This window comes from Eublepharis macularius, chromosome 3 (genome assembly GCF_028583425.1).
Source record: "Eublepharis macularius isolate TG4126 chromosome 3, MPM_Emac_v1.0, whole genome shotgun sequence".
Lineage (NCBI taxonomy): Eukaryota > Metazoa > Chordata > Lepidosauria > Squamata > Eublepharidae > Eublepharis > Eublepharis macularius.
The window spans coordinates 187,625,061-187,647,290 of record NC_072792.1 but is presented as its reverse complement, the minus strand read 5'-3'; the positions used below and the strand labels follow the sequence as shown (position 1 = coordinate 187,647,290).

Genomic DNA, 22,230 nt, shown 5'->3' with positions numbered 1-22,230 from the left:
ATGAGGTCAGCCAAAAGCTTCAACGTCAGCACTGCGAACCACCAAACTTTTCTCCTAGTTGGCATTCCTGGCATGCGGGAGTACAATTCTTGGATGGCCTTCCCTCTGTTTGTGCTCTATGCTCTAACTCTGCTTGGAAACCTTGTGATCCTCTTTGTCATCAAGACAGAGCAAAGCCTCCACGAGCCCATGTACATCTTCCTCTCCATCCTGGCCTGCTCAGATCTGGGCCTCTCCTTGGCCACCATACCAACAATGCTGAGTGTTTATTGGTTTGACTCCAGAGAAATCTCATTCAATGCCTGCGTCACTCAGATGTTCTTCATCCACTTATTTCAATGGATAGAATCTGGAATCCTTGTGGCAATGGCCTTTGATCGTGTCATTGCTATACAAAAACCTCTAAGATACACTTTACTTCTCCCAAATACAGTGATTGGAAAAATTGGACTAGCTATCTTGGGCAGAAGTTTCTGTGTCTGCTTCCCAGTCCCCTTCCTTATTAAACGGCTGCCCTTCTGCGAGTCCAATGTCCTCTCTCACTCCTATTGTCTCCATCCAGATGCAATGAAGCTAGCCTGTGCAGACACTACAGTCAATGTGTTGTATGGGTTGATTATAGTAATTTGTACATTAGGTTTGGACGTCGTGATCATTCTCGTCTCGTACTTCCTGATCCTGAAGACTGTTTTGAGCATCGCCTCACAAGAGGAACGTTTCAAGACTCTGAACACCTGCGTCTCGCATATCTGTGCCATCTTGATTTTTTACGTTCCAATGATTGGTGTCACTGCAGTTCACCGGTTCGGAAGACACCTGTCCCCCATTGTGCACATGATGATGGCCAACATCTACATTGCAGTGCCGCCCGTTCTTAATCCCATTGTGTACAGTGTGAAAACCCAACAGATTCGGCAAAGGATACACAAAATGTTCCAGCAAAAGATTTTTTAAACAAATTAAAGATTTGTTAAAGGGTTTCAATGAGACTGAAAGTATTAAGAAGCAATCAGAGCAATAAATTATGTCAATCCAATGCACTTTTTAAAGTAATCCAAGTATTTAAAGTAATCCGAGTACTTTTTTAAAAGTGTAAAGATCAAATTAAAAGTATCTTTAGGGAAACCTAAATTCTCTGAAAGAATTTTAATTAAAGAAAATTAATAGATTTCCCCCCCTAAAGACAAATATTTTTGGAGTGATGCAAATATTGTTTCATGTGGAACAATAAAAAATGTGCACAGACCTAACTAGCTTGCTTGGATTCTGAATCATAAGATCATCAGAACATACAAAGAACCAAGTTGGATAGGACCTGACTTCCTCCTGCATCCAGACAACTGGTTACGGCACAAGGAGGAACACTATGAGCTCTTAGACCCAGGACAAGGATGTACGGCCTCAAGTCGCTTGCATGAAAGTGGAAATACAGACCAGCTGCTACCTGGAAGCACGGCGATTCGAACGCTTCTCCAAATGGACGCCACTTGTTCTAGGGGTGGCACGCCTTATCCACTTCTCTCGTCGCCGGAACAAAGATCCGACCCTAGCAGAAGCGCGACGCAGGGCTGAAATCCTGATCCTCCAGAGTGTACAACACGAGTTGTCTATTTAGTCCAGCATCTTGTTCCAAACGGTGGCCAACAGCACCCTGTAGGATGAACACGGCTTTCTTCTGTTGTTGCCTCCATGTACTGAGATTCAGCGGTTTGCTTGTCCTCTGTGAGTGGATATATTTTAAGTCTCTGTGAGAAAAGACAGTCCCAGCATTTCTCAATAAATAACACTAACTTTGCCAAGGTGCCATTTGATTAAGTCCACCAGCTCCTGAGTGCAGGGCAGCCAGTGGTTCCCCTCCTTGCTACAAGATCCACCCCCCCCCCCCCAGCCATGAGCTACTGGTCCCCAGAAAGGGAAAGCACCACCCCCCTGCTCCAGCTTTACATGCACCCAACTTGCTCCATTCAGGAGTTAGACATAAGAACTGGATGCCCCCCCCCGCCCCGAAACGGAATCATCATCAGGGCTGAATTCAAATGTCTGGGAAGAGACTGGCTCTTGCCTCCTTTCATTTGTGTTTCTGTTGATGGGCATTTGCATTTGATTTCGTTTCAATTTGATGTAAACCGCTTTGAGTCCTTTGATTAGAAGAAAATGAGATTCGTTTTAAACTAATTCATTAATAAATTTTAAAAAGCAAATACCTAAGAGAGATCTGCACACAGTACCCACCCCCGGTGGGCACAGCTCACATGCTTAGCGTGGGAGTAGACATTGCTGTGCAGCAGGATTCTCGGACACCATAAGCACTTCACCGGGATTCCAGCGCAGGACACAATTATTCCCAAGTAAACTGCTGATCTCACGAGTGCGGTTTTGGGGGGGGGGTACGCTTGCTAGCAGGTCAGGCACCTGTATCTAAACACTTGTGGGTTGTGTGGCTAGCAGGATGGCATCAGCAGATTATAGAAGCCAGGCTTTCACAACTGCCACACAACACCACCACAACCCAGCTCCTGTACAGCCAAAAATGTTCATCTGTGTGTGTGTGAAATTTGCTAATAGCCCTCAAGAAATCTGCCGCAATCATTCCAAAAAAACACAGAATGATCAACTTATTTATGTATTTTACTTTGTTTATAACCCACCATTCTCTCTGGTGGAGACCCAAAGTGCCTTACAACATCCTCCTCCATTTTATCCTCCAAACACCCCTGTCAGGTAGGCTAGGCTGGGAGTGTGTGACTGGTCCAAGACTGCCTAACAACTTCAATGGCAGAGCAGGGATTTGAACCTGGGTCTCCCAGATCCTAGTCCAATACTAGAACCGCCACACCATAGTGGGGCTTTCACGCTGCTCCACCCTCCTTTTTCAGACATTTCTGGTTGTTCCGCAAGTGGTGAATTGCAGGAACCAACTCGAGAGAGCCCTGCCAGTTGTGTTTGTGCCCATTTAACCTGGAACAGCTGGACACTTTCCAGAGGAGAGGGCAGGATTGATGCAAGACTTTGGGAGATGTGAATGAGAAGGCATCGATGGCCTTCCAGCAGATTGTACAAAGGGTGGTGGCAATTTACAGAGCCCCTAAACCAGGTCCCTCTCTGAGCAGCCACACTGAAATCTTTATTCTAATTCCTAAAATGGCTGTCGATAAGCAGTCAGCAGCAGAACCTCAGCGGGTGCCCAATGTTTAAAAAAAACAAAGCCCTGTCTGTATTCATTTCATTTCCCTACTCTTACAATGATTAGCAATAAAAAATTAGCTTTCTACTAAAAAATCTGCGCTTGCAGTCCTTACTTCCTTCTTTCCTTGTTGTGATTTATTGTTTTGTTTCTGTATGAAGCAGACACACCCAATTTCCTACTGTGGGTGTTGATCACAGCCACCACAGACTACCTAGGCAGTAAGAAGTTTCCTGTTCTGTTTATTTGTGAGACGTTTCAGTCTCCAGGTTCATTCTTTCATAAATATTCATAGTTCATAAATATCTTTTAGTTTATTCAATACAGATACAAATAGTGTTACTGAGCATAAAGCACTCTAGTTCAGACAATAGGCAAGAACAACAAGTATTACTAGCTAACAGCTACCTGTCTAAAAAGACTTTAAAACGTGCTACCTAAGCTTCTTCGATGTAGCTTCTTAGCTCACCATATGGTTCTCACCATATTTGTCAGTTGATATAGCAAAGTTGCAGAGTCAGGAAAGTATGAGATCAAGAGTGGTGAAACACTACAACAACCACTATTTTGCAACAGATAAAACTTGGATTGAAATTGATTTACATTCAGTTACAATTCCTTAGTAGCAAAATAGAAACCTAATGTCAGGCATACTATCCACTGTACGACCATATTGCTTTTCTGATGTATCTCACAACAACTGTAATTTCCCAGAGTTGTCTGTCTGCAGGCTCACAGGAGGCAGCTGTGTTCCCAGAGCGGCTTTATCTATCCCAACTAACCACCGACCTTGGAGGAGCTTCCCTCGCCTTCCCAGGCCTCTGCTTTGACTGGGCAGATGGGGGGGGGGAATGGAAAGGAGGTGTTGATATATTGCTACATGTAACTAACACGTCATTCTCAACAAAGCCTTGTGTTCCGCCAGAAGCACTCTAGCATTTGGATTTATTATGGGCAACTGTACTTTGAATATAATCTTTCAATGAAGACCCTTTTGACTCAAAAAGAGTCCAGTAGCACCTTTAAGACTAACCAACTTTATTGTCGCATAAGCTTTTGAGAATCACAGTTCTCTTCGTCAGGTGCAGATGCATCTGACGAAGAGAACTGTGATTCTCGAAAGCTTATGCTACAATAAAGTTGGTTAGTCTTAAAGGTGCTACTGGACTCTTTTTGATTTTGCTACTACAGACTAACACGGCTAACTCCTCTGCACCTTTTGACTCAAGAGACCTTGGAGTTCTTGCAGCAAGCGGTGGGAGATGAAATCAGAGTAACTTGAATTCCATAAACTGACACCTAATCTAAATAATGTTATTCCCTTTTACAAGTGGCTAGACACTTTGGCTGCACGTGAGCAAGAGTATGGTGGTGCCTCTTGCAAGCTTGCTCTGCAGAACCATCTTCCTTCTTGCAAGACCAGCAGGAGAGAGAGAACAAAGGGCACAGAAGACAGAAGCTTTCACACCAAACAAAGGGAGGAAGCACACAAATATACAGTCTGCTTCTGTTGTAAAGGGTAAAATAGCACCTTCCAGTGTTCAGGCATGCTGAGTTGCTTCTATTCCAACAGATGATATCTTGATGTCACGTCTGCTGTGGCCTACATGTGACATCATTCTCCCAGAGTGATGCAATAGCATTCACCCAAAATTCTGAGTCTTTGATGAAAGCTAGAGAATCACCTGACACAACAGGTCACTTTCAGATCATGCCAGAAGTGACATCATGATGTTGGCATGATGTCAATCGCTCTCCCATTTCCCTTGGCATTCTTCCCATACCACCCAGTTGAGCAATGGTCAGCGGAGCTGGCATGGGGCAGGAGGTCTTTTGCTAAAGAATGAAACCTGACCTCCCTTTTATTTATTTATTTATTTATTTATTTATTTATTCAATTTATATGCCACCCATCCCAGGGGCTCTGGGCGGTGAACAGTTAAAATTGATAAAAACAAAAACTAAAATCAATATACAAATAATAAAACAAATTAACAAGGTGCAGCGGTGGGGAGAACCTTCCCCACCCCAAAGGTGGGAGGCTTGAGGGAGCCCTAAGGATGGCTCCCTGCCCAATGAACTAGCATCTTAGCCTGGATGAGTCTGGCTTAAAGGGGCAACAGAGGAGCCCTCTGTCTTAGCAAGGAGGAATTTGCATACCTGCAGTTTCGACTACAAGACTCTGCTTGCCTGCCTGAAACCCACCCGCCTTCTCCAGGTCTGCTGCCCTCCCAGTGGCTGGACCGTGCTTCCAAAGCACAGATAATATGATCCTTGACAGACCAATGGCTGGACTTTGAATAGGGGAGCATCATATGTTCAGAGTGGCTGCCATCCAATTCTTTTGCAAAGTGAGGACAGAGGCATTGCATTTGGCTCTGCCTCCTGTGGCAGCCATTTTGACTTTAGCACTCATCAAAGGTGCCCAGAGACTCAAATATATTGGGGTCTATTGCAGAGGCAGGCAGGAAAGAGCTTGGGGGGGGGGCAATCTGGGTTGGTGGGGCACTGTCCCATTAGCCCTAATGGACCAGGCTTCACGGATACAGACACACTCACATTTCCCCTCAAAACTCTTCTAGGCTTGCACCTGTTCTGGAAAAGAATGGTTAAAAGAGGCTACAAGGCTTTCTTTAAGCAGCTGCTGTTGTACCAAATGGAGAGCCACAGCTATAGGGAAGTCCTCTTTTATGAGTTACAGAACAAAGAAGCTAGTATTCATTGATTTATCAAAGTAGGAAGGCACATCTGTTAACACAGGTGGGTTCATTCATACTGAAGCAAACTTCAGTGGCAGATGACACCTCTGATGCCTGCTTATATACAACTTGATGCTTTATCACAAGAGAGACACAGAAAGGGGGAAACAGCAGCACCGTACATGGCCTGCATCCACCTGCTTATCTCTATGTTCCTTACCCTGCGATCTGTGCAACTGTCTCGCTCTCCCTCCAATGAAACGGCTGTTTTCTAATAGATTCTAAAATGGCTTCTGCAGTTCTCCACCAATCTCTCAACTTGACTTTTGCCTCACTCCTAGGAGATAAGAGATCCCAACATGCCCACCGAAGCCATAAAATTTGTGCTATTCTTGCACAGGAGCCACGGGGCTTCCACAATCGCTGCTTCTGGGATTTATGGAAATGCCTCCCATGCGGATTTCTTCAGAGGGAGTTGGGCAGCCTCCGTAACCCCTCCCAGGGACACACAGTCTTTAAATATGACTCTAATGATATAAAAAGCACAGGGAGGATTTCTCTTGCCAGCGGTCAAGCACAGTCACCCTTTCAAGCTAAGGAAACTGGGCCAGTTCGTGGTCTGTTACAAAGCGAGGTGAGTGTGAGCATTTGAGAAACCAAGGAGACAAACCTTTTGATTTCTAGGATTGCCTCCAGGAGCATGCAAATTTCTCAAATGCACAGCATCCTTCAGCAGTCACAATGCTATGCAGAATTTAGTCTTTAGGTATTGGCTGGATAACCACACATAAAGAGTAGTTTTCAGTAGCAACACGTTGATTGGAGGGAGGGGTCCAGTGGAGTGCCACAGGGCTCGGTTCTGGGCCCAGTGCTTTTCAATATTTTTATAAATGGTCTGGACGAGGGTATGAAGGGATTACTCATTACATTTGCAGATGACACCAAACTGGGAGGAGCAGCAAATACCCTTGAAGACAGGGATAGAATTGAACAAGATCTGAACACACTGGGAAAATGGACAGATCCGAATGAGATGTGATTTAACAAAGATAAGTGCCAAGTTCTCCACCTGGGTAAGAAAAATGCAAAGCCTGCATACTGGATGAGGGATACACTTCTGGGTAGCAGTGTGTGTGAACAAGATCTTGGGATATGGGTGAATGGGAAGCAAAATGGGAAGAGCTGGTGTAGTGCAGTGGATAAGTGGTTTGGCTGCGAACCAGCACTCTACTGGTTTAAATCCCACTACTGCCATGAGCTCAGTAGGTGGCCTTGGGGAAGCCACTCCCCTCAGCCCCCGGGTCCTCAATTGTATTGTGGGGATAATAACAACATTAACTTGTTCACCGCTCTAGGTGAGGCACTAATCTATCTAGAAGAGCAGTATATAAGCAGTTATTATTATTAAAATATGAGCAGTCAGTCTGAGCAGTGAGCTGCAAGAAAGACAAACACAGTCTTGGGGTGTATCAAGAAAGGCATAACATCCAAATCACAGGATGTCATTCTCCCACTATATACAGTATTGGTTAAGCCCCTCCTAGAGTATTGTGTGCAGTCCTGGAGGGCTCACTGCAAAAGGATGTATACAAATTGGAAAGAGAGCAGAGGAGAGCAACCAGGATGATCAGAGGCCCGTAGACCAAGCCCTAGGAGGACAGACTGAGGGACCTGGGACTGTTCAGATTGGAGAAGACGAGGTGGAGGGGAGACATGATTGCTGTCTTTAAGGGTTTAAAAGGCTGTCACTTAGGGCCAAGGTACAAGTGATGAATGACACTTGAACGGCAAATGAACAGACTCACATGCATTCCTCCCTGTTCTCTTGTTTTTTGTTTTTTGTTTTTTTTAATAAAATACTTTGTTTTATTCCGAATATAACAACCCGTCACCGACATCACCCGTGTAGGGACCTCCAGGCGGTAGATACATAAATATTATTCCATACAATATTATTTCATGTTCACAATTACTCCCTGTACAACTCATTCCACTTAGCCTTATAATTAAATTAACCTCTCAATTTCCTATTAACCGACTAATCATCTCAAAATGTTTAAACGTTTCTAAGTACCCCACCATACTTCTAAACCAATTCTCCTCTTGTTCTCTAACCTTTAACCCATTCATTCTACGTATCTTCTTCGTAAGGTACTCTAAAACTATTATATTATTCATATTTCCCCTCCAGTGATTAATCGTCAATTCCTCAGCTTCTTTCCAATTCCTTGCTATAACCTGTCTTGCTGCTACTAACATCAAATTTATCCACATAGATTCCTCTCTTAACCTTAGCCCTATTCCATCCAAATTAATAAGTGCCATTGCTTTAGATATGCTTACCCTTCTTCTCACTATCCTCGACATTTCCATACCAATTTGATCCCAAAACTTTTTTACTAAAGGACAGTCCCACCACATGTGACTGAACATTCCCAATTCTCCACATTTCCTCCAACAATTTTTACTCCCTGATTTTGAAATATAATATAACTTAACCGGTGTATAGTACCATTTCTGTATCATCTTCAGACCTTGCTCCTGCATTAACCTAGATGTAGTAACTAAGGGAGGTAACCTAAACATCATTTCCCACTCTTCATCCCTAATTTTACCTTGAATATCTATTTCCCAATATTCCTTCAAGAATTCTCTCAGTGACTCCCCTGTGCCTAATAAAACCTTATACAATTTTGAAACTATTTTTGTTTTATCTTCTCCATACTCTTTCACCAATTTTTCAAAGGGAGTAATTAATCGTTTACCAATATCATTAATTTCTTCCTCCTTCAACAAGGAGGAAATTTGTTTTTTTTGCAGCCAATTAATCCTACTCAAAATACTATTCTCCTCTTCCACCATCCCCACACCTTTTTCAACTCTGTAATCGTCATCTTCTTTAATTTATCTCCTACCTCCTTTGACATTGATCCCCTCAACCTCCCTGTTCTCTTGTGCTCTACTCGATCACATAGTGATCAAGTGGAGAGAAAGTGAACAGGGAGGAATATGTATGAGTCTGTTCACTTGCCATTCAAGTGTCATTTGTCACTTCTAGCTTGTCCCTGAGAGGAAGGAAAGGAGCTGTTCCTGTTGTCAGCAGAGGATAGGACTCAAAACAATGTGTTTAAACTACAGGAGGGAAGGTACCGGCTGGACATTAGGAAAAACATCTTCATATTAAGAGTAATCCAGCATGGAGTCAGCTGCCCAGGGATGCGGTGGGTTCGCCCTCACTGGCAGTCTTCAAGGAATGACTGGACAAACACTTGTCAGTGAGGCTTCAGGCTGTTACTGCATTGGGCAAGGGGTTGGACTAGATGGCTTGTAAAACCCCTTCCAACTCTATGATTCTCTGTGATGGGCAGGAGACTTCTTGCACCTGAATTGTCCTATATTACGCTACCAGGAATGCTGACTTATTAAAATTCCCTCCTAGCTGATTACTGCTTGTATGCTGTAAAGTCAGCACTGCAGTAAAAATTGTTCCCTTTTACTCTTTGGAGGGAGCCGGTTGTGTGCAAGGACAGGACCACAGCAACACTTCAGGGACACAGTTCAGCAACACACTTGAAAGGAATCAAGGGCCAGTTCCTTAATGGGTAATTTTGCTGAGCTTTAGATGGTTTGATTGTATTACACATCAAATTAAACCATTATAGTCTACAAATTCAACTGTGACCATATTGGATAAAAGGCTTTGGCCGCAATAGCAACTAGTCCCTGAATCCAATCATCTGAGGCTATTTTGCATGGACATTGTGTTTCTGGTTTTTGCCTTTTCTTGAATTTCTGAAGGAAGAGAGTGCTCCCTAGCAGTCCTTTAACTGGTTGGCTATCCACATAAAGATTTACGCAGCACTTATCATTTGAAAATTCTGTGACTGTTATTTCCATTTGACACATGGTGACTGAGAAATCGGACTCAATCAAGGCCACACATCTTTAATCTTTCACATCATTTCACCAAATGCCTTCAGGAGATGTCAACTTCAATGACAGTGCTGTGAATCACCAAACTTTTCTCCTAGTTGGCATTCCTGGCATGCGGGAGTACAATTCTTGGATGGCCTTCCCTCTGTTTGTGCTCTACGCTCTAACTCTGCTTGGAAATCTTGTGATCCTCTTTGTCATCAAGACAGAGCAAAGCCTCCACGAGCCCATGTACATCTTCCTCTCCATCCTGGCCTGCTCAGATCTGGGCCTCTCCGTGGCCACCATGCCAACAATGTTGGGTGTTTATTGGTTTGACTCCAGGGAAATCTCATTCAATGCCTGCATCACTCAGATGTTCTTCATCCATTTCTTTCAATGGACGGAGTCTGGAATCCTTGTGGCAATGGCTTTTGACCGCTTCATTGCCATTCGTGATCCCCTGAGATATTCTTTACTGCTCCCAAATACAGTAATTATAAAACTAGGAATTGCGATCTTATCCAGAGGATTCTGCCTCATCTTCCCAGTCCCCTTCCTTATTAAACGGCTGCCCTTCTGCAGATCCAATGTTCTTTCTCACTCCTATTGTCTCCACCAGAATATAATGAATTTGGCCTGTGCAGACACTACAGTGAATGTGTTGTATGGATTGATTATCGTCGTGAGCACATTGGGGTTGGACATCGTCATCATTCTTGTCTCGTACATCCTGATTCTACAGACTGTCTTGAGCATTGCTTCCCAAACAGAGCGCCTGAAGGCTCTCAACACCTGTGTGTCCCATGTGTGTGCCATCCTGATTTTCTATGTCCCCATGATAGGCGTCTCGGTGGTTCATCGCTTCGGAAGGCACCTCTCTCTCATTGTGTACATGCTGATGGCCAACATCTACATTGCGGTCCCGCCTGTTCTAAATCCCATCGTGTACAGTGTGAAAACGAAGCAGATTCGGGAAAGGATCTGCAAAATGTTCCAGTAAGAGAGATTATCAGATCAGCCATGTCAAGGCAGGGGGTCAGCAGAATTTCATTGAAAATGGGAAGCGTTCCCCTTTTTTTCCCCATGAGAAAGGGTTGACAAAGGGATTTCAATGAAACCAAACCTAAAGGAACTATCAGATGAATAAAATGAAATATTTCATTCATGTTCTGTACTAAGTAACTGTTTTTCTATTTCTGGTAGTAGATCAGAATGATGGTTGTTGTGGATTTTCCGGGCTGTATTGCCGTGGTCTTGGCACTGTAGTTCCTGACATTTCGCCAGCAGCTGTGACTGGCATCTTCAAAGGTGTAGCACATAAAAACAGAGATCTCTCAGAGTCAGTGTCATGTCAGGAACTACAATGCCAAGACCACATCTATACAGCCCGGAAAATCTACAACAACCATCATTCTCTGGCCATGAAAGCCTTGGACAATATATAATAGATCAGAATGTTATATTGCTCAGCTTTTTGCTTCCTGGCGTTGTTTAGGCATCCATTGACCCTTGACCCTAGAGGTCCCTTCCAGCTCTATGATTCTATGATTCAGTACTGATTGGCAAGACATCCTCAACCTCTTTTTAGCAGTAATTTCTGTAAGAAATAAATAAAATTTCATGTTTAGCCAAATGATCCTGGCTTGTTAAGAGGAAGGATGTATCCCAGTTGCTGGGTCAAGGAACAGAGCCCAACCAGCAAGCTTGGGCGCTACTCAGGAGGGCCCAGAGATGCCTGATCAACTCAGGTCCTTCTGGCTGCCCTACGAATTGTGTGAACTGAAATGCCACATTGGGTCCTTCCCAGTCCTCACAGATCAGCCTATGGTGTGTTGCCTTTTCCTCAGTTTAGAGAGCTGTTGCTACGTCTGGAACTTGTTGCAACTGCCATTTCCCTACCCAGCATTATATTGTTAATTTGACTGTGCTGTGCCATGAAAAATATCACTCTGTGTGTACGTGTAAAGTGCTATCAAGTTGCAACTAACTTACAGTGACCCTGTAGGCAAGAGACTTCAGAGTTGGTTTGCCGATGCCTGCCTATGAGCTATATAGTGGATAACCACAACCAAGGGGAGAAGATGCAAAAGTAATATTAATATAATTTCTAATAAAGTACAAAAATGACAAAGTGCTGGTACATAATAAATATACACTTTCATAGTAAATACATCTCACAAGTAGAATATGCCCATCCACAATCTTACTATATAATTGAGTAAGCGTGTTTCAGAAAACTCACTTCATACCCTGGTGCACCACCAGAGGGTGATGCCGCAGAGGAAAGGCCAGGTAACTCACCATATCGCTCCAGAAAACATGCCATGGTGGGAAGCCCAGGCCGGGAACAGGAGCAGAGCAGGTGGCAGTGCCCTCCCCATGCTTTAACCAGGCTGAAATTAGGAGTGGAGCAGGTGGCAATGCCTGCCCCTCCTTCAGCCAGCTGGTATTAGGAGTGGAAGAGGTGGCAATGCCCACCACCACCTTAACCCAGCTGGTATTAGTAGTGGAGAAAGTGGCAATGCTCGCCCACTTCAACCAGATGGTATTAGGAGTGGAGAAGGTGGCAATGCCCATCATCCACTTTAAACCAGCTGGTATTAGGAGTGGAGCAGGTGGCAATACCTTCCCCCTGCATTAACACAGCTGAAATTAGTAGCAGAGCAGATGGCAATACCCGCCCCCCTTCAGCCAGCTAGGATCAAGAGCGGAGCAGATGCCAATGCCCACTCTCTGCCTTAACCCAGCTGTTATTAGGAGCAGAGAAGGTGGCAATGCCCTCCCCCCTTCACCCAGCTGGGATCAGGAGCAGAGCAGGTGGCTATGCCCACTCTCTGCCTTAACCCAGCCGGTATTTGGAGCGGAGCAGGTGGCAATGCCCATCTCCTGCCTTAACACAGATGGTAAAAAGAGCAGAGTAGGTGGCAATGTCCACTCCCATCTTAACCCAGCTGGTATTAGGAGCAGAGCAGGAGGCAATGCCCGCCCCCCTTCAACCACCTGGTATTAGGAGCGGAGCAGGTGGCAATTCCCGCCCGCCCCCCGCCTTCACCCAGCTGGTGTTAGGAGCGGAGCAGGTAGCAATTCCCCCCCACTGCCTTAACCCAGTTGGTATTACAAGTAGAATAGGTGGGAATGCCCATCCCCCACCTTAACACAGCAGATATTAGGAGCGTAACAGGTGGCAATGCCCATCCCCCCTTCAGCCAGCTGCTATTAGGAGTGGAACAGGTGGCAATGCCCACCACCACCTTAACCCAGCTGGTATTAGTAGCGGAGCAGGTGACAATGTCTGCCCCCTTCAGCCAGATGGTATTAGGAGTGGAGCAGGTGGCAATGCCTGTCCTCCACCTTAAACCAGCTGGTATTAGGAGCAGAGCAGGTGGAAATACCCCCCCCCCCTTCAGCCAGCCGGGATCAGGAGCAGAAAAAAACAGACCAACGTCCCTGTCAGGTTCTGACTATGTTTCTTGTGTGTTCAAACCAAAGAGACTCCATTTTAATCCTGTCAGTGTTTTAAGTGCTTCTTTTGCAGGTGGCAAGCAGTTCAGTAGCAGTTATCTTAGTGAAGAGGAATGTTATGACTACAACCTTTCCAGCCTTGGGAAACTTTCACTTTCTCAGCCTCAAGCCGTTTGTTTTGAGAATTGTGGGGGGAGGATGGGGCCTGCAGGGGTATGCTATTCTGTACCTTAACCTTTGCCTGTCATTCGTAACAATACTCGTGTACCAGCCAAGATATTGCATCTTGGATAGTGGACTATAATGGTTGCTTATATTCAGTAAATCTTTTGAAACCAATGGACTCATGTCTGATTGCAAGGGGTAGTCTGGATTGCAACTTTTAGTAAGCCACTGTCTGACAGTCCCCGTATATCAAACCAATAACGAAAGTTCACAATGTATTGTCGAAGGCTTTCACGGCCGGAGAACAATGGTTGTTGTGGGTTTTCCGGGCTGTATTGCCGTGGTCTTGGCATTGTAGTTCCTGACGTTTCGCCAGCAGCTGTGGCTGGCATCTTCAGAGGTGTAGCACCAAAAGACAGAGATCTCTCAGTGTCACAGTGTGGAAAAGATGTAGGTCATTTGTATCTACTCAGGAGGGGTGGGGTTGAGCTGAGTCATCCTGTAAGAGTTTCCCAGGGTGTGGAATGCTAATGGTGGGAGGCTTCACTGTATCCTGAGGAGGTTCTTTTGCATATGGATGGGTGCTTGATGTGCTAATCTTCCTTAACCCAGATTAGCACATCAAGCACCAATCCATATGCAAAAGAACCTCCTCAGGATACAGTGAAGCCTCCCGCCATTAGCATTCCACACCCTGGGAAACTCTTACAGGATGACTCAGCTCAACCCCACCCCTCCTGAGTAGATACAAATGACCTGCCAACATCTTTTCCACACTGTGACACTGAGAGATCTCTGTCTTTTGGTGCTACACCTCTGAAGATGCCAGCCACAGCTGCTGGCGAAACGTCAGGAACTACAATGCCAAGACCACGGCTATACAGCCCGGAAAACCCACAACAACCATCAAAAGTTCACAACTTATACACCATTTATCTGCCTAAGAAATTAGGCGTCAATGATTATATAACAAAAATAATTCCAAAAAGGAACAAAGGAGCTGGACAAAATAATTGGCTCCTCACAATACACTGGAGCCTACACAGTGATTCCTATTGTAATTGCTAAACAAGTCCAGACCGGAGCTTTAAAATACACTATGACTCCTGTTCATGAATATGAAAAGAGTCCATATGATGATGGTGATATGTTGCCAAAAACGTGAATAGCCAGTAATTTTCCCAACAGGATTCCGTGTATCCTCCTCTTTCATGAGTTTCTTGATCACGGGAATTAACTGCAAAAAATCACATACATGATATGGCAATCTCTATATTCTCTTAAACCATTGCGTTCTTGCCCCCAAAGATACTCACTCCTTTACAGCTTGACAAAAGTTCCCGACCGCATTCCCTGCTTGGTCAACAGCTGTTAACAAGTATCCTAATTACAGAGTATTTAAGGATCCTATGCTATGGAGTCTTAAAGCTCCCCAACTCCTCAGTCACAATAACCATATAGTCCTTATCCCATTAGCATGTGCAAACAATTCAAACAAAGCCTGAGTAATCAATACATGAATTGAGCCCTAATGGCCCTAAATAATTCAACTCAAAGGTCCAAAAGGCTTCTCTTCTCCTGAGTTCTTTATTTAGATCCTTAGATCTGTCTGTCTTAAATACCTCCAGGACCAAATACCTAAATTCCCTTTCATTCCTGTGATGCTCAAGGAAATGTGGTGTAAGAGGTGCTTCCCTCTGATCGTTTCTGATACGAGAAATGTGTTCTTGAATACATATTTTGACAGGTCTGCTGGCACTGCCAACGTAAATACGTGAGCAAGTGCATTCAATAATGTAGACCACCCCAGGATCAGGAGCAGAGCACATGGCAATGCCCACCCCTGCCTTAACTCAGCTGGTATTAGGAGAGCAGGTAGCAATGCCCACTAACCACCTTAACCCAGCTGGTGCTAGGAGCAAAGCAGGTGGTAATGCCCACCACCCTCCTTATCACAACTGGCATTAGGAGCGGAGCAGGTGGCTATTTTTCACTTTCCGCCTTAACCCAGCCCGTATTAGGAGCAGTGGACAGAGAGGGAACAAGCCCATGGGAAGCACACACAAAACTAATCAAAGAATTTACAAAATTGTATTCAAAGTGCAAGTGCTATAAATAGTGGTAATTCATACATATATCAATTTCATTCACATTATCTCATTCCATATTCAGTGCACAAGCAAGTAAACTTAGCCATTGTGCTCCGGGCTTCAAAGATTGATGATGAATTAACATTAGATTAAGCTTGTTCCTCCCATAATGAAGGTAAAATTTTATTTTATTGTTAATTGGGGGTATGAATGGCTGTACATTGGATACGAAAGGATTTTTGTATTTTGTATTATAGCGAACAACACGCTCCTGATGAAGGTGCTACGAAATCTGCAGCGTTTAGCTGGCCCCAGATTGGGCGTGGTTTGAGAGTTTGTTCCTCATTTCAAACGGTGACGCTCCCTTTTCATCTGGGAGGTTCCAGGAATTTGCTTGTTCGACACAAGATTTTGCATAGGAATCTACAATAGACTCTGTTTGTGTTTATGCCCGATTGTTGGATGTACAATTGTGAAGGTGTTCCCTGTACAGTTTGTTATGGATATGGAATGAGATAATGTGAATGAAATTGATATATGTATGAATTACCACTATTTATAGCACTTGCACTTTGAATACAATTTTGTAAATTCTTTGATTAGTTTTGTGTGTGCTTCCCGTGGGCTTGTTCCCTCTCTGTTCACTTGTATATACGGGGGCAGCCAGCTGCTTTTTTCAGGTATTAGAAGCAGAGCAGGTGGCAATGCTCACCCCCCCCCCCTTCACCCAGGTGGGATCAGGAGCAGAGCAGATGCCAATGCCCACCCCCTTCACCCAGCTGGGATCAGGAGTGGAGCAGGTGCCAATGTCCACCCAGCGTCTTAACCTGGGTGGGATCAGGCACAAAACAGGAGGCAATCCCCTTCTGCCCTTCACCCAACTGGGATAAGAAGTGAAGCAGGTGGCAATGCCCACCCCCTTCAACCTACTGGAATATGGCACTGAGCAGGTGGCAATGTTCACCCCATCTTCAACCTGCCAGAATCAGGAGCAGAGAGGGTGGCAATGCCCGTACCCCCTTCACCCAGTTGGGATCAGGAGTGGAGTACATAGCAAAGCCCACCACCCGCCTTTGCCTGTCAGGATCAGGCGAGGAGCAGGAGGTAATGCCCGCTCCTTCCTTCACCCAGCTGGGAACAGGTGGCAGTGCCCACTCCTCTTCACCCAGCTGGGATCAGGCTTGGAGCAGGCAGCAATGCCTATCCCCCTTCACCCAGCCGTAAACAGGCATAGAGCAAAAGGCAATGCCTGTTTTCCTTTCACCTGGCTCGGATCAGAAGAAGAACAGGTGGCAATGCCTGTCCCCCTTTACCCGGCCTGTATCAGGCATGCAGCAGGCAGCAAAGCCCACCACCCCTTCATGTTGCTGAGATCAGGTACGGAGCAGGTGGAAATGCCCACCCCCCTCCTTCTCTGGCCAGGATCAGTGTCAGAGGAGGAGGGAATGCTTGCCTGCTCACTCTCCCCTTTGTAGAGCCCGTTGTATTTTTCCCCACAATGGGCTTTGTTTCTAGTACCTGTCATAATTATACTCTGCATTTGGTACCAGTCAATGCTGTTTGCCAGAGTTATATAATGTATTCTGTATAGATCATCTGAGAGTGTCTTAACTTCTGATATCAAGTGCAGGAGAGCCAGTGGGCCCCTCTATTATCTGTTGAAAATATGAACTTTCCCTTTTTCCAGCAAGTGTCCTTGAGGAAAGCTGCTAGCAGCGAACATTGTAACTTTCCCAGAGACTGGGATATTTTGCTTTGTACTTCATGCAGTCTAAACTAATCTGTTCCCATGCAACCTCTTTGGGGTTTTGCGCCAGAATGTCAACGGACCCCAGAGAGTGGGAAGTTTCCTTAAAATTAGTAATGCCTTTGTTTGAATTGTCACTTCTGCCAAATGCCACCTTCGGGTGAACACCTGTACTGTATGGATCTCAAAAAAGCTACTTCACCTGGAACACCTGCGTGTTAACTGTGGAGGGCTTGAGGGACCTAACTGCCAGGGACTGACAGCACGATGTCAACTGCTCTCCCATTTCCCTTGGCATTCTTCCCATCTCATCTAGCTGGGCGATGGTCAGCAACGTTAGCATGGGGCAGGAGGTCTTTTGCCGAAGAAGGAAGCGCGGTCTCCCTAGAGAGAGCCATAAGGATGGCACCCACCTGCTTCTCTCTATCTTCCTCACCCTGCTGTCCATGCAACTCTCTCATTCCTCCCATAAAATGGCTGTTTTCTAACAGATTCCAAAACGGCTTCTGCAGTTCTCCACCAATCTCTTAAGCTGACTTTTGCCTCACTCCTGGGAGATGAGAGATCCCAACATGCCCACTGAAGCCCAAATCTGTGCTATTGTTGCACAGAATCCACAGGGCTTCCACAATCGCTGCTTCTGGGATTTATGGAAATGCCTCCCATGCGGATTTCTTCAGAGGGAGTTGGGCAGCCTCCGTAACCCCTCCCAGGGACACACAGTCTTTAAATGTGACTCTAATGATATAAAAAGCACAGGGAGGATTTCTCTTGTCAGCGGTCAAGCACAGTCACCCTTTCAAGCTAAGGAAACTGGGCCGGTTCGTGGTCCGTTACAAAGCGAGGTGAGTGTGAGCATTTGAGAAACCAAGGAGACAAACCTTTTGATTTCTAGGACTGCCTCCAGGAGCATGAAATTTTCTAAAATATGCAGCATCCTTCAGCAGTCACAATGCTATGCAGAATTTAGTCTTTAGGAATCAGGTGAGCAAGAGACTTTTTGCACCCGAATTGTCCTATCAAAAACAGTCCAGTAGCACCTTTAAGACTAACCAACTTTATTGTAGCATAAGCTTTCGAGAATCACAGTTCTCTTTGTCAGATGCATGGAGGGCAAGAAGAAACTGGTCAGATATATAGGTGGAGAGGGGAGGAGTAGATGCAAACAGTAGCTTCTGATATGGAGATCAGTTTGCTTCTGTTAAGGAAGTCAGTTACTTCTGATAATGAGATAACCATTCATAGTCTCTATTCAATCCCAGCCTGACTGAGTCAAATTTACATATGAATTCCAATTCAGCAGCTTCCCGTTGGATTTTGTTTTTGAAAGGTTTCTGTTGAACTACAGTGACCTTTAAGTCCTTGATGGAATGTCCTGGTAGATTGAAGTGTTCTCCCACTGGTTTCTGGACGTTGCCATTTTTAATGTCAGATTTGTGTCCATTTATTCTTTTGCGCAGAGGTTGGCTGGTTTGCCCAATGTACAGAGCAGATGAACATTGTTGGCACATGAGGGCATATATCACATTGGAGGAGAGCAGTTGTAAGAGCCAGAGACAGTATAGTTGACGCCATTGGGTCCTGTAATTGTATTTCCTGGGTATCTCCTGTATTTCCTGGGCATTCCTCTACCAGGGATGCTGGCTTATTAAATTCCCTCCTAGCTGATTACTGGTTGTATTGTTCCCTTTTATTTATTTATTTTAAATTCCAAGGCGTGGAGGGAGCCAGTTGTGTGCAAGAACAGGATCACAGTAACACTTCAGGGACACAGTTCAGTAACACACTTGAAAGGAATCAAGGGCCAGTTCCTTAACGGGTAATTTTGCTGAGCTTTAGATGATTTGATTGTATTACACATCAAATTAAACCATTATAGTCTACAAATTCAACTGTGACCATATTGGATAAAAGGCTTTGGCCACAATAGCAACTAGTTCCTGAATCCAATCATCTGAGGCTATTTTGTGTGGACATTGTGTTTCTGGTTTTTGCCTTTTCTTGAATTTCTGAAGGAAGAGGATGCTCCCTAGCAGTCCTTTAACTGGTTGACTATCCACATAAAGATTTGCACAACACTTATCATTTGAAAATACAATGACCGTTATTTCCCTTTGGCAGATGGTGCCTGAGAAATTGGACTCAACCAAGTCCATACATCTCTAACTTTTTGCATCATTTCACCAAATGCATTCAGGAGATGTCAACCATCAGCTTCAACGGCAGTGCCGAGAACCACCAATCTTTTGTCTTAGTTGGCATTCCTGGCATGCGGGAATACAATTCTTGGATGGCCTTCCCTCTGTTTGTGCTCTACGTTCTAACTCTGCTTGGAAACCTTGTGATCCTCTTTGTCATCAAGACAGAGCAAAGCCTCCACGAGCCCATGTACATCTTCCTCTCCATCCTGGCCTGCTCAGATCTGGGCCTCTCCGTGGCCACCATGCCAACAATGTTGGGTGTTTATTGGTTTGACTCCAGGGAAATCTCATTCAATGCCTGCATCACTCAGATGTTCTTCATCCATTTATTTCAATGGACAGAGTCTGGAATCCTTGTGGCAATGGCTTTTGACCGCTTCGTTGCCATTCGTGATCCCCTGAGATATACTTTACTTCTCCCATCTACAGTAATTATAAAAATAGGAATTGCAATCTTATCCAGAGGATTTTGCCTCCTCTTCCCACTCCCCTTCCTTATTAAACGGCTGCCCTTCTGCAGGTCCAATGTCCTCTCCCACTCCTATTGTCTCCACCCTGATGCTATGAAATTAGCATGTGCAGACATAAAAGTCAATATATTATATGGATTGATTATAGTCGTGAGCACATTGGGGTTGGATGTTGTAATCATCCTTGTCTCGTACATCCTGATTCTGCAGACTGTCTTGAGCATTGCTTCCCAAACAGAGCGCCTGAAGGCTCTCAACACCTGTGTGTCCCACGTGTGTGCCATCCTGATTTTCTATGTCCCAATGTTAGGAGTCTCAGTGGTTCATCGCTTCGGAAGGCACCTTTCTCCTATTCTGCGCATGCTGATGGCCAACATCTACATTGCGGTCCCACCCGTTCTAAATCCCATTGTGTACAGTGTGAAAACGAAGCAGATTCGGGAAAGGATCTGCAAAATGTTCCAGTAAAAGAAATGATCAAATTAGCCATGTCAAGGCAGAGGGCCGTCTACCAGGCTAGACTGAGTGGGTAGAAGCTTTTTTGTGCCTGCATTAACGTGCTTCTCTAACAGCAATACTGGATCCAGTGTAAACCCTAAACTCTTAACTGAGTCAGCAAAGGTCAGCAGCATCCCGTTGAACGTGGGAAGCATTTACATTTGTTCCCCATGAGAAGGGGTCAACAAAAGGATTTCAATAAAACCAAAACTTAAGGAGCCATCAGATGAATAAGATAAAATATTTCAATCATTTTTTGTACTCGTTTTATATTTTTGGTAATAAATTAGAATTTTGTATTGCTCAGACTTTTGATTTCTGGAGACGTAGAGATATCCATTGGGAGGAAAAGCAGCATGGTGTAGCCTGATCTTGTCAGATCTCAGAAACTAAGCAGGCTCAGTATGTGGATGGGGGACCACCAAGGAAGACTCTGCAGAGGAAGGCAATGGCAAACCTCCCTTGCTCCTCGCTTGCCCTGTGGTCACCGTAAGTCAATTGCATCTTGACAGGACATTCACACAGAGCTTTCGAGAGTCACAGCTCTCTTCGTCAGAGGCATCTGACGAAGAGAGCTGTGGTTCTCGAAAGCTTATGCTACAATAAACTTAGTCTTAAAGGTGCTACTGGACTCTTTGCTATTTTTCTATTACAGGCTATCACGGCTAACCTCTCTGGATCTATGACCATTCACACAGAAAGAGACATCCATCACCACTATATTATTTGGCAGTAAATCCTCATTCTCTTTTTAGCAATAGTTTCTGTCAGAAATTTCATGTTTAGCTAAATGGATCTTGCTTGTTAAGAGGAAGTATGCCTCCCTCCAGGCCAAACTGGCTAGGAGTTCTGAAGGTGTTTTGCCTTCCTCTGGGCATTGACTAGGGGTCTCTGTTTGGAGTGTAGGTTAGCTGTGAATTTCCTTATTCCTTATACAGGAATAAGAATTGTATCTTATTCCTGTATAAGGAGCTGGACTCGATGATCCTTGGGCTCTCTTCCAGCTCTATGGTTCTATGATTTTATGAGCTTTTGTCAGAGCTCACTTCCTCAGATATATAATAATAATAACATTCGATTTATATACCGCCCTTCAGGACAACTTAATGCCCACTCAGAGCGGTTTACAAAGTGTTACAAAGTGTTATTATTACCCCACAACAATCACCCTGTGAGGTGGGTGGGGCTAAGAGAGCTCAAGAGAACTGTGACTCGCCCAAGGTCACCCAGCTGGCTTTGTGGAGGAGTGGGGAATCAAACCCGGCTCTCCAGATTAGAGTCCCGTGCTCTTAACCACTACACCAAACTGTGTAGAAATCAAACTGAGAAACCATAGCAGCTACTGGAGGGCCGGTGGGGGGAGAGGAGAGAGAGTAACTCTGAGGCTGCAGCACATTGGGCTTAAGGATTTATTATGTTTATTGTTATAACATATATCTACACCTCTGGTTCATCTGCAGGTACGTGGGCTCTTTATTAAAACACCCATTCCCACATGCTAGCCTCTCCTATCCTCTTTTAAGCCTCAACCACCCCATCATCAGGTAAACTCTTGACACAAGTAAAAATTGAAGTGTTGCTAGTGTGTGTTACCTCCACAGGTCTCTTCTTTGGGACCCAGCTAGAACTCTGTTGTAATTATTTATGCTGTACATATGAATCCCTTTCCCACAGAGATTTTGCCTGCCCAGACACGACACAGATGAAAATAAATGAGTTTTAATTTAAAATAAAATAAAGTATTTAATAGGGTAAATGTCTTGTGTGGAATGCTTCAGTTTATAGATTGAAACTGGCTC

At 44.7% G+C, this 22,230-nt stretch overlaps 3 protein-coding genes across 3 annotated transcripts; all 3 read left to right on the top strand.

The window, feature by feature from the left end:
• LOC129325928 (olfactory receptor 51H1-like) lies at window positions 1–954 on the top strand. Its single transcript, XM_054973933.1, has one exon. It carries the CDS (start codon window positions 1–3, stop codon window positions 952–954), a length of 954 nt encoding a protein of 317 aa, XP_054829908.1.
• Window positions 955–9,853: 8,899 nt separating this feature from the next.
• LOC129326386 (olfactory receptor 51H1-like) lies at window positions 9,854–10,798 on the top strand. The gene has a single exon (XM_054974543.1). It carries the CDS (start codon window positions 9,854–9,856, stop codon window positions 10,796–10,798), a length of 945 nt encoding a protein of 314 aa, XP_054830518.1.
• An 8,664-nt stretch (window positions 10,799–19,462) lies between these two features.
• Window positions 19,463–20,401, top strand: LOC129325920 (olfactory receptor 51H1-like). Its single transcript, XM_054973920.1, has one exon. The coding sequence runs from the start codon at window positions 19,463–19,465 to the stop codon at window positions 20,399–20,401; it is 939 nt and encodes a 312-aa protein (XP_054829895.1).
• The last annotated feature ends 1,829 nt before the right edge of the window (window positions 20,402–22,230 follow it).

Bases quoted from the DNA above. Each gene is read 5' to 3' on its own strand.
- LOC129325920 (XM_054973920.1), top strand. From the start codon at position 19,463: ATGTCAACCATCAGCTTCAACGGCAGTGCCGAGAACCACCAATCTTTT.
- LOC129326386 (XM_054974543.1), top strand. From the start codon at position 9,854: ATGCCTTCAGGAGATGTCAACTTCAATGACAGTGCTGTGAATCACCAA.
- LOC129325928 (XM_054973933.1), top strand. From the start codon at position 1: ATGAGGTCAGCCAAAAGCTTCAACGTCAGCACTGCGAACCACCAAACT.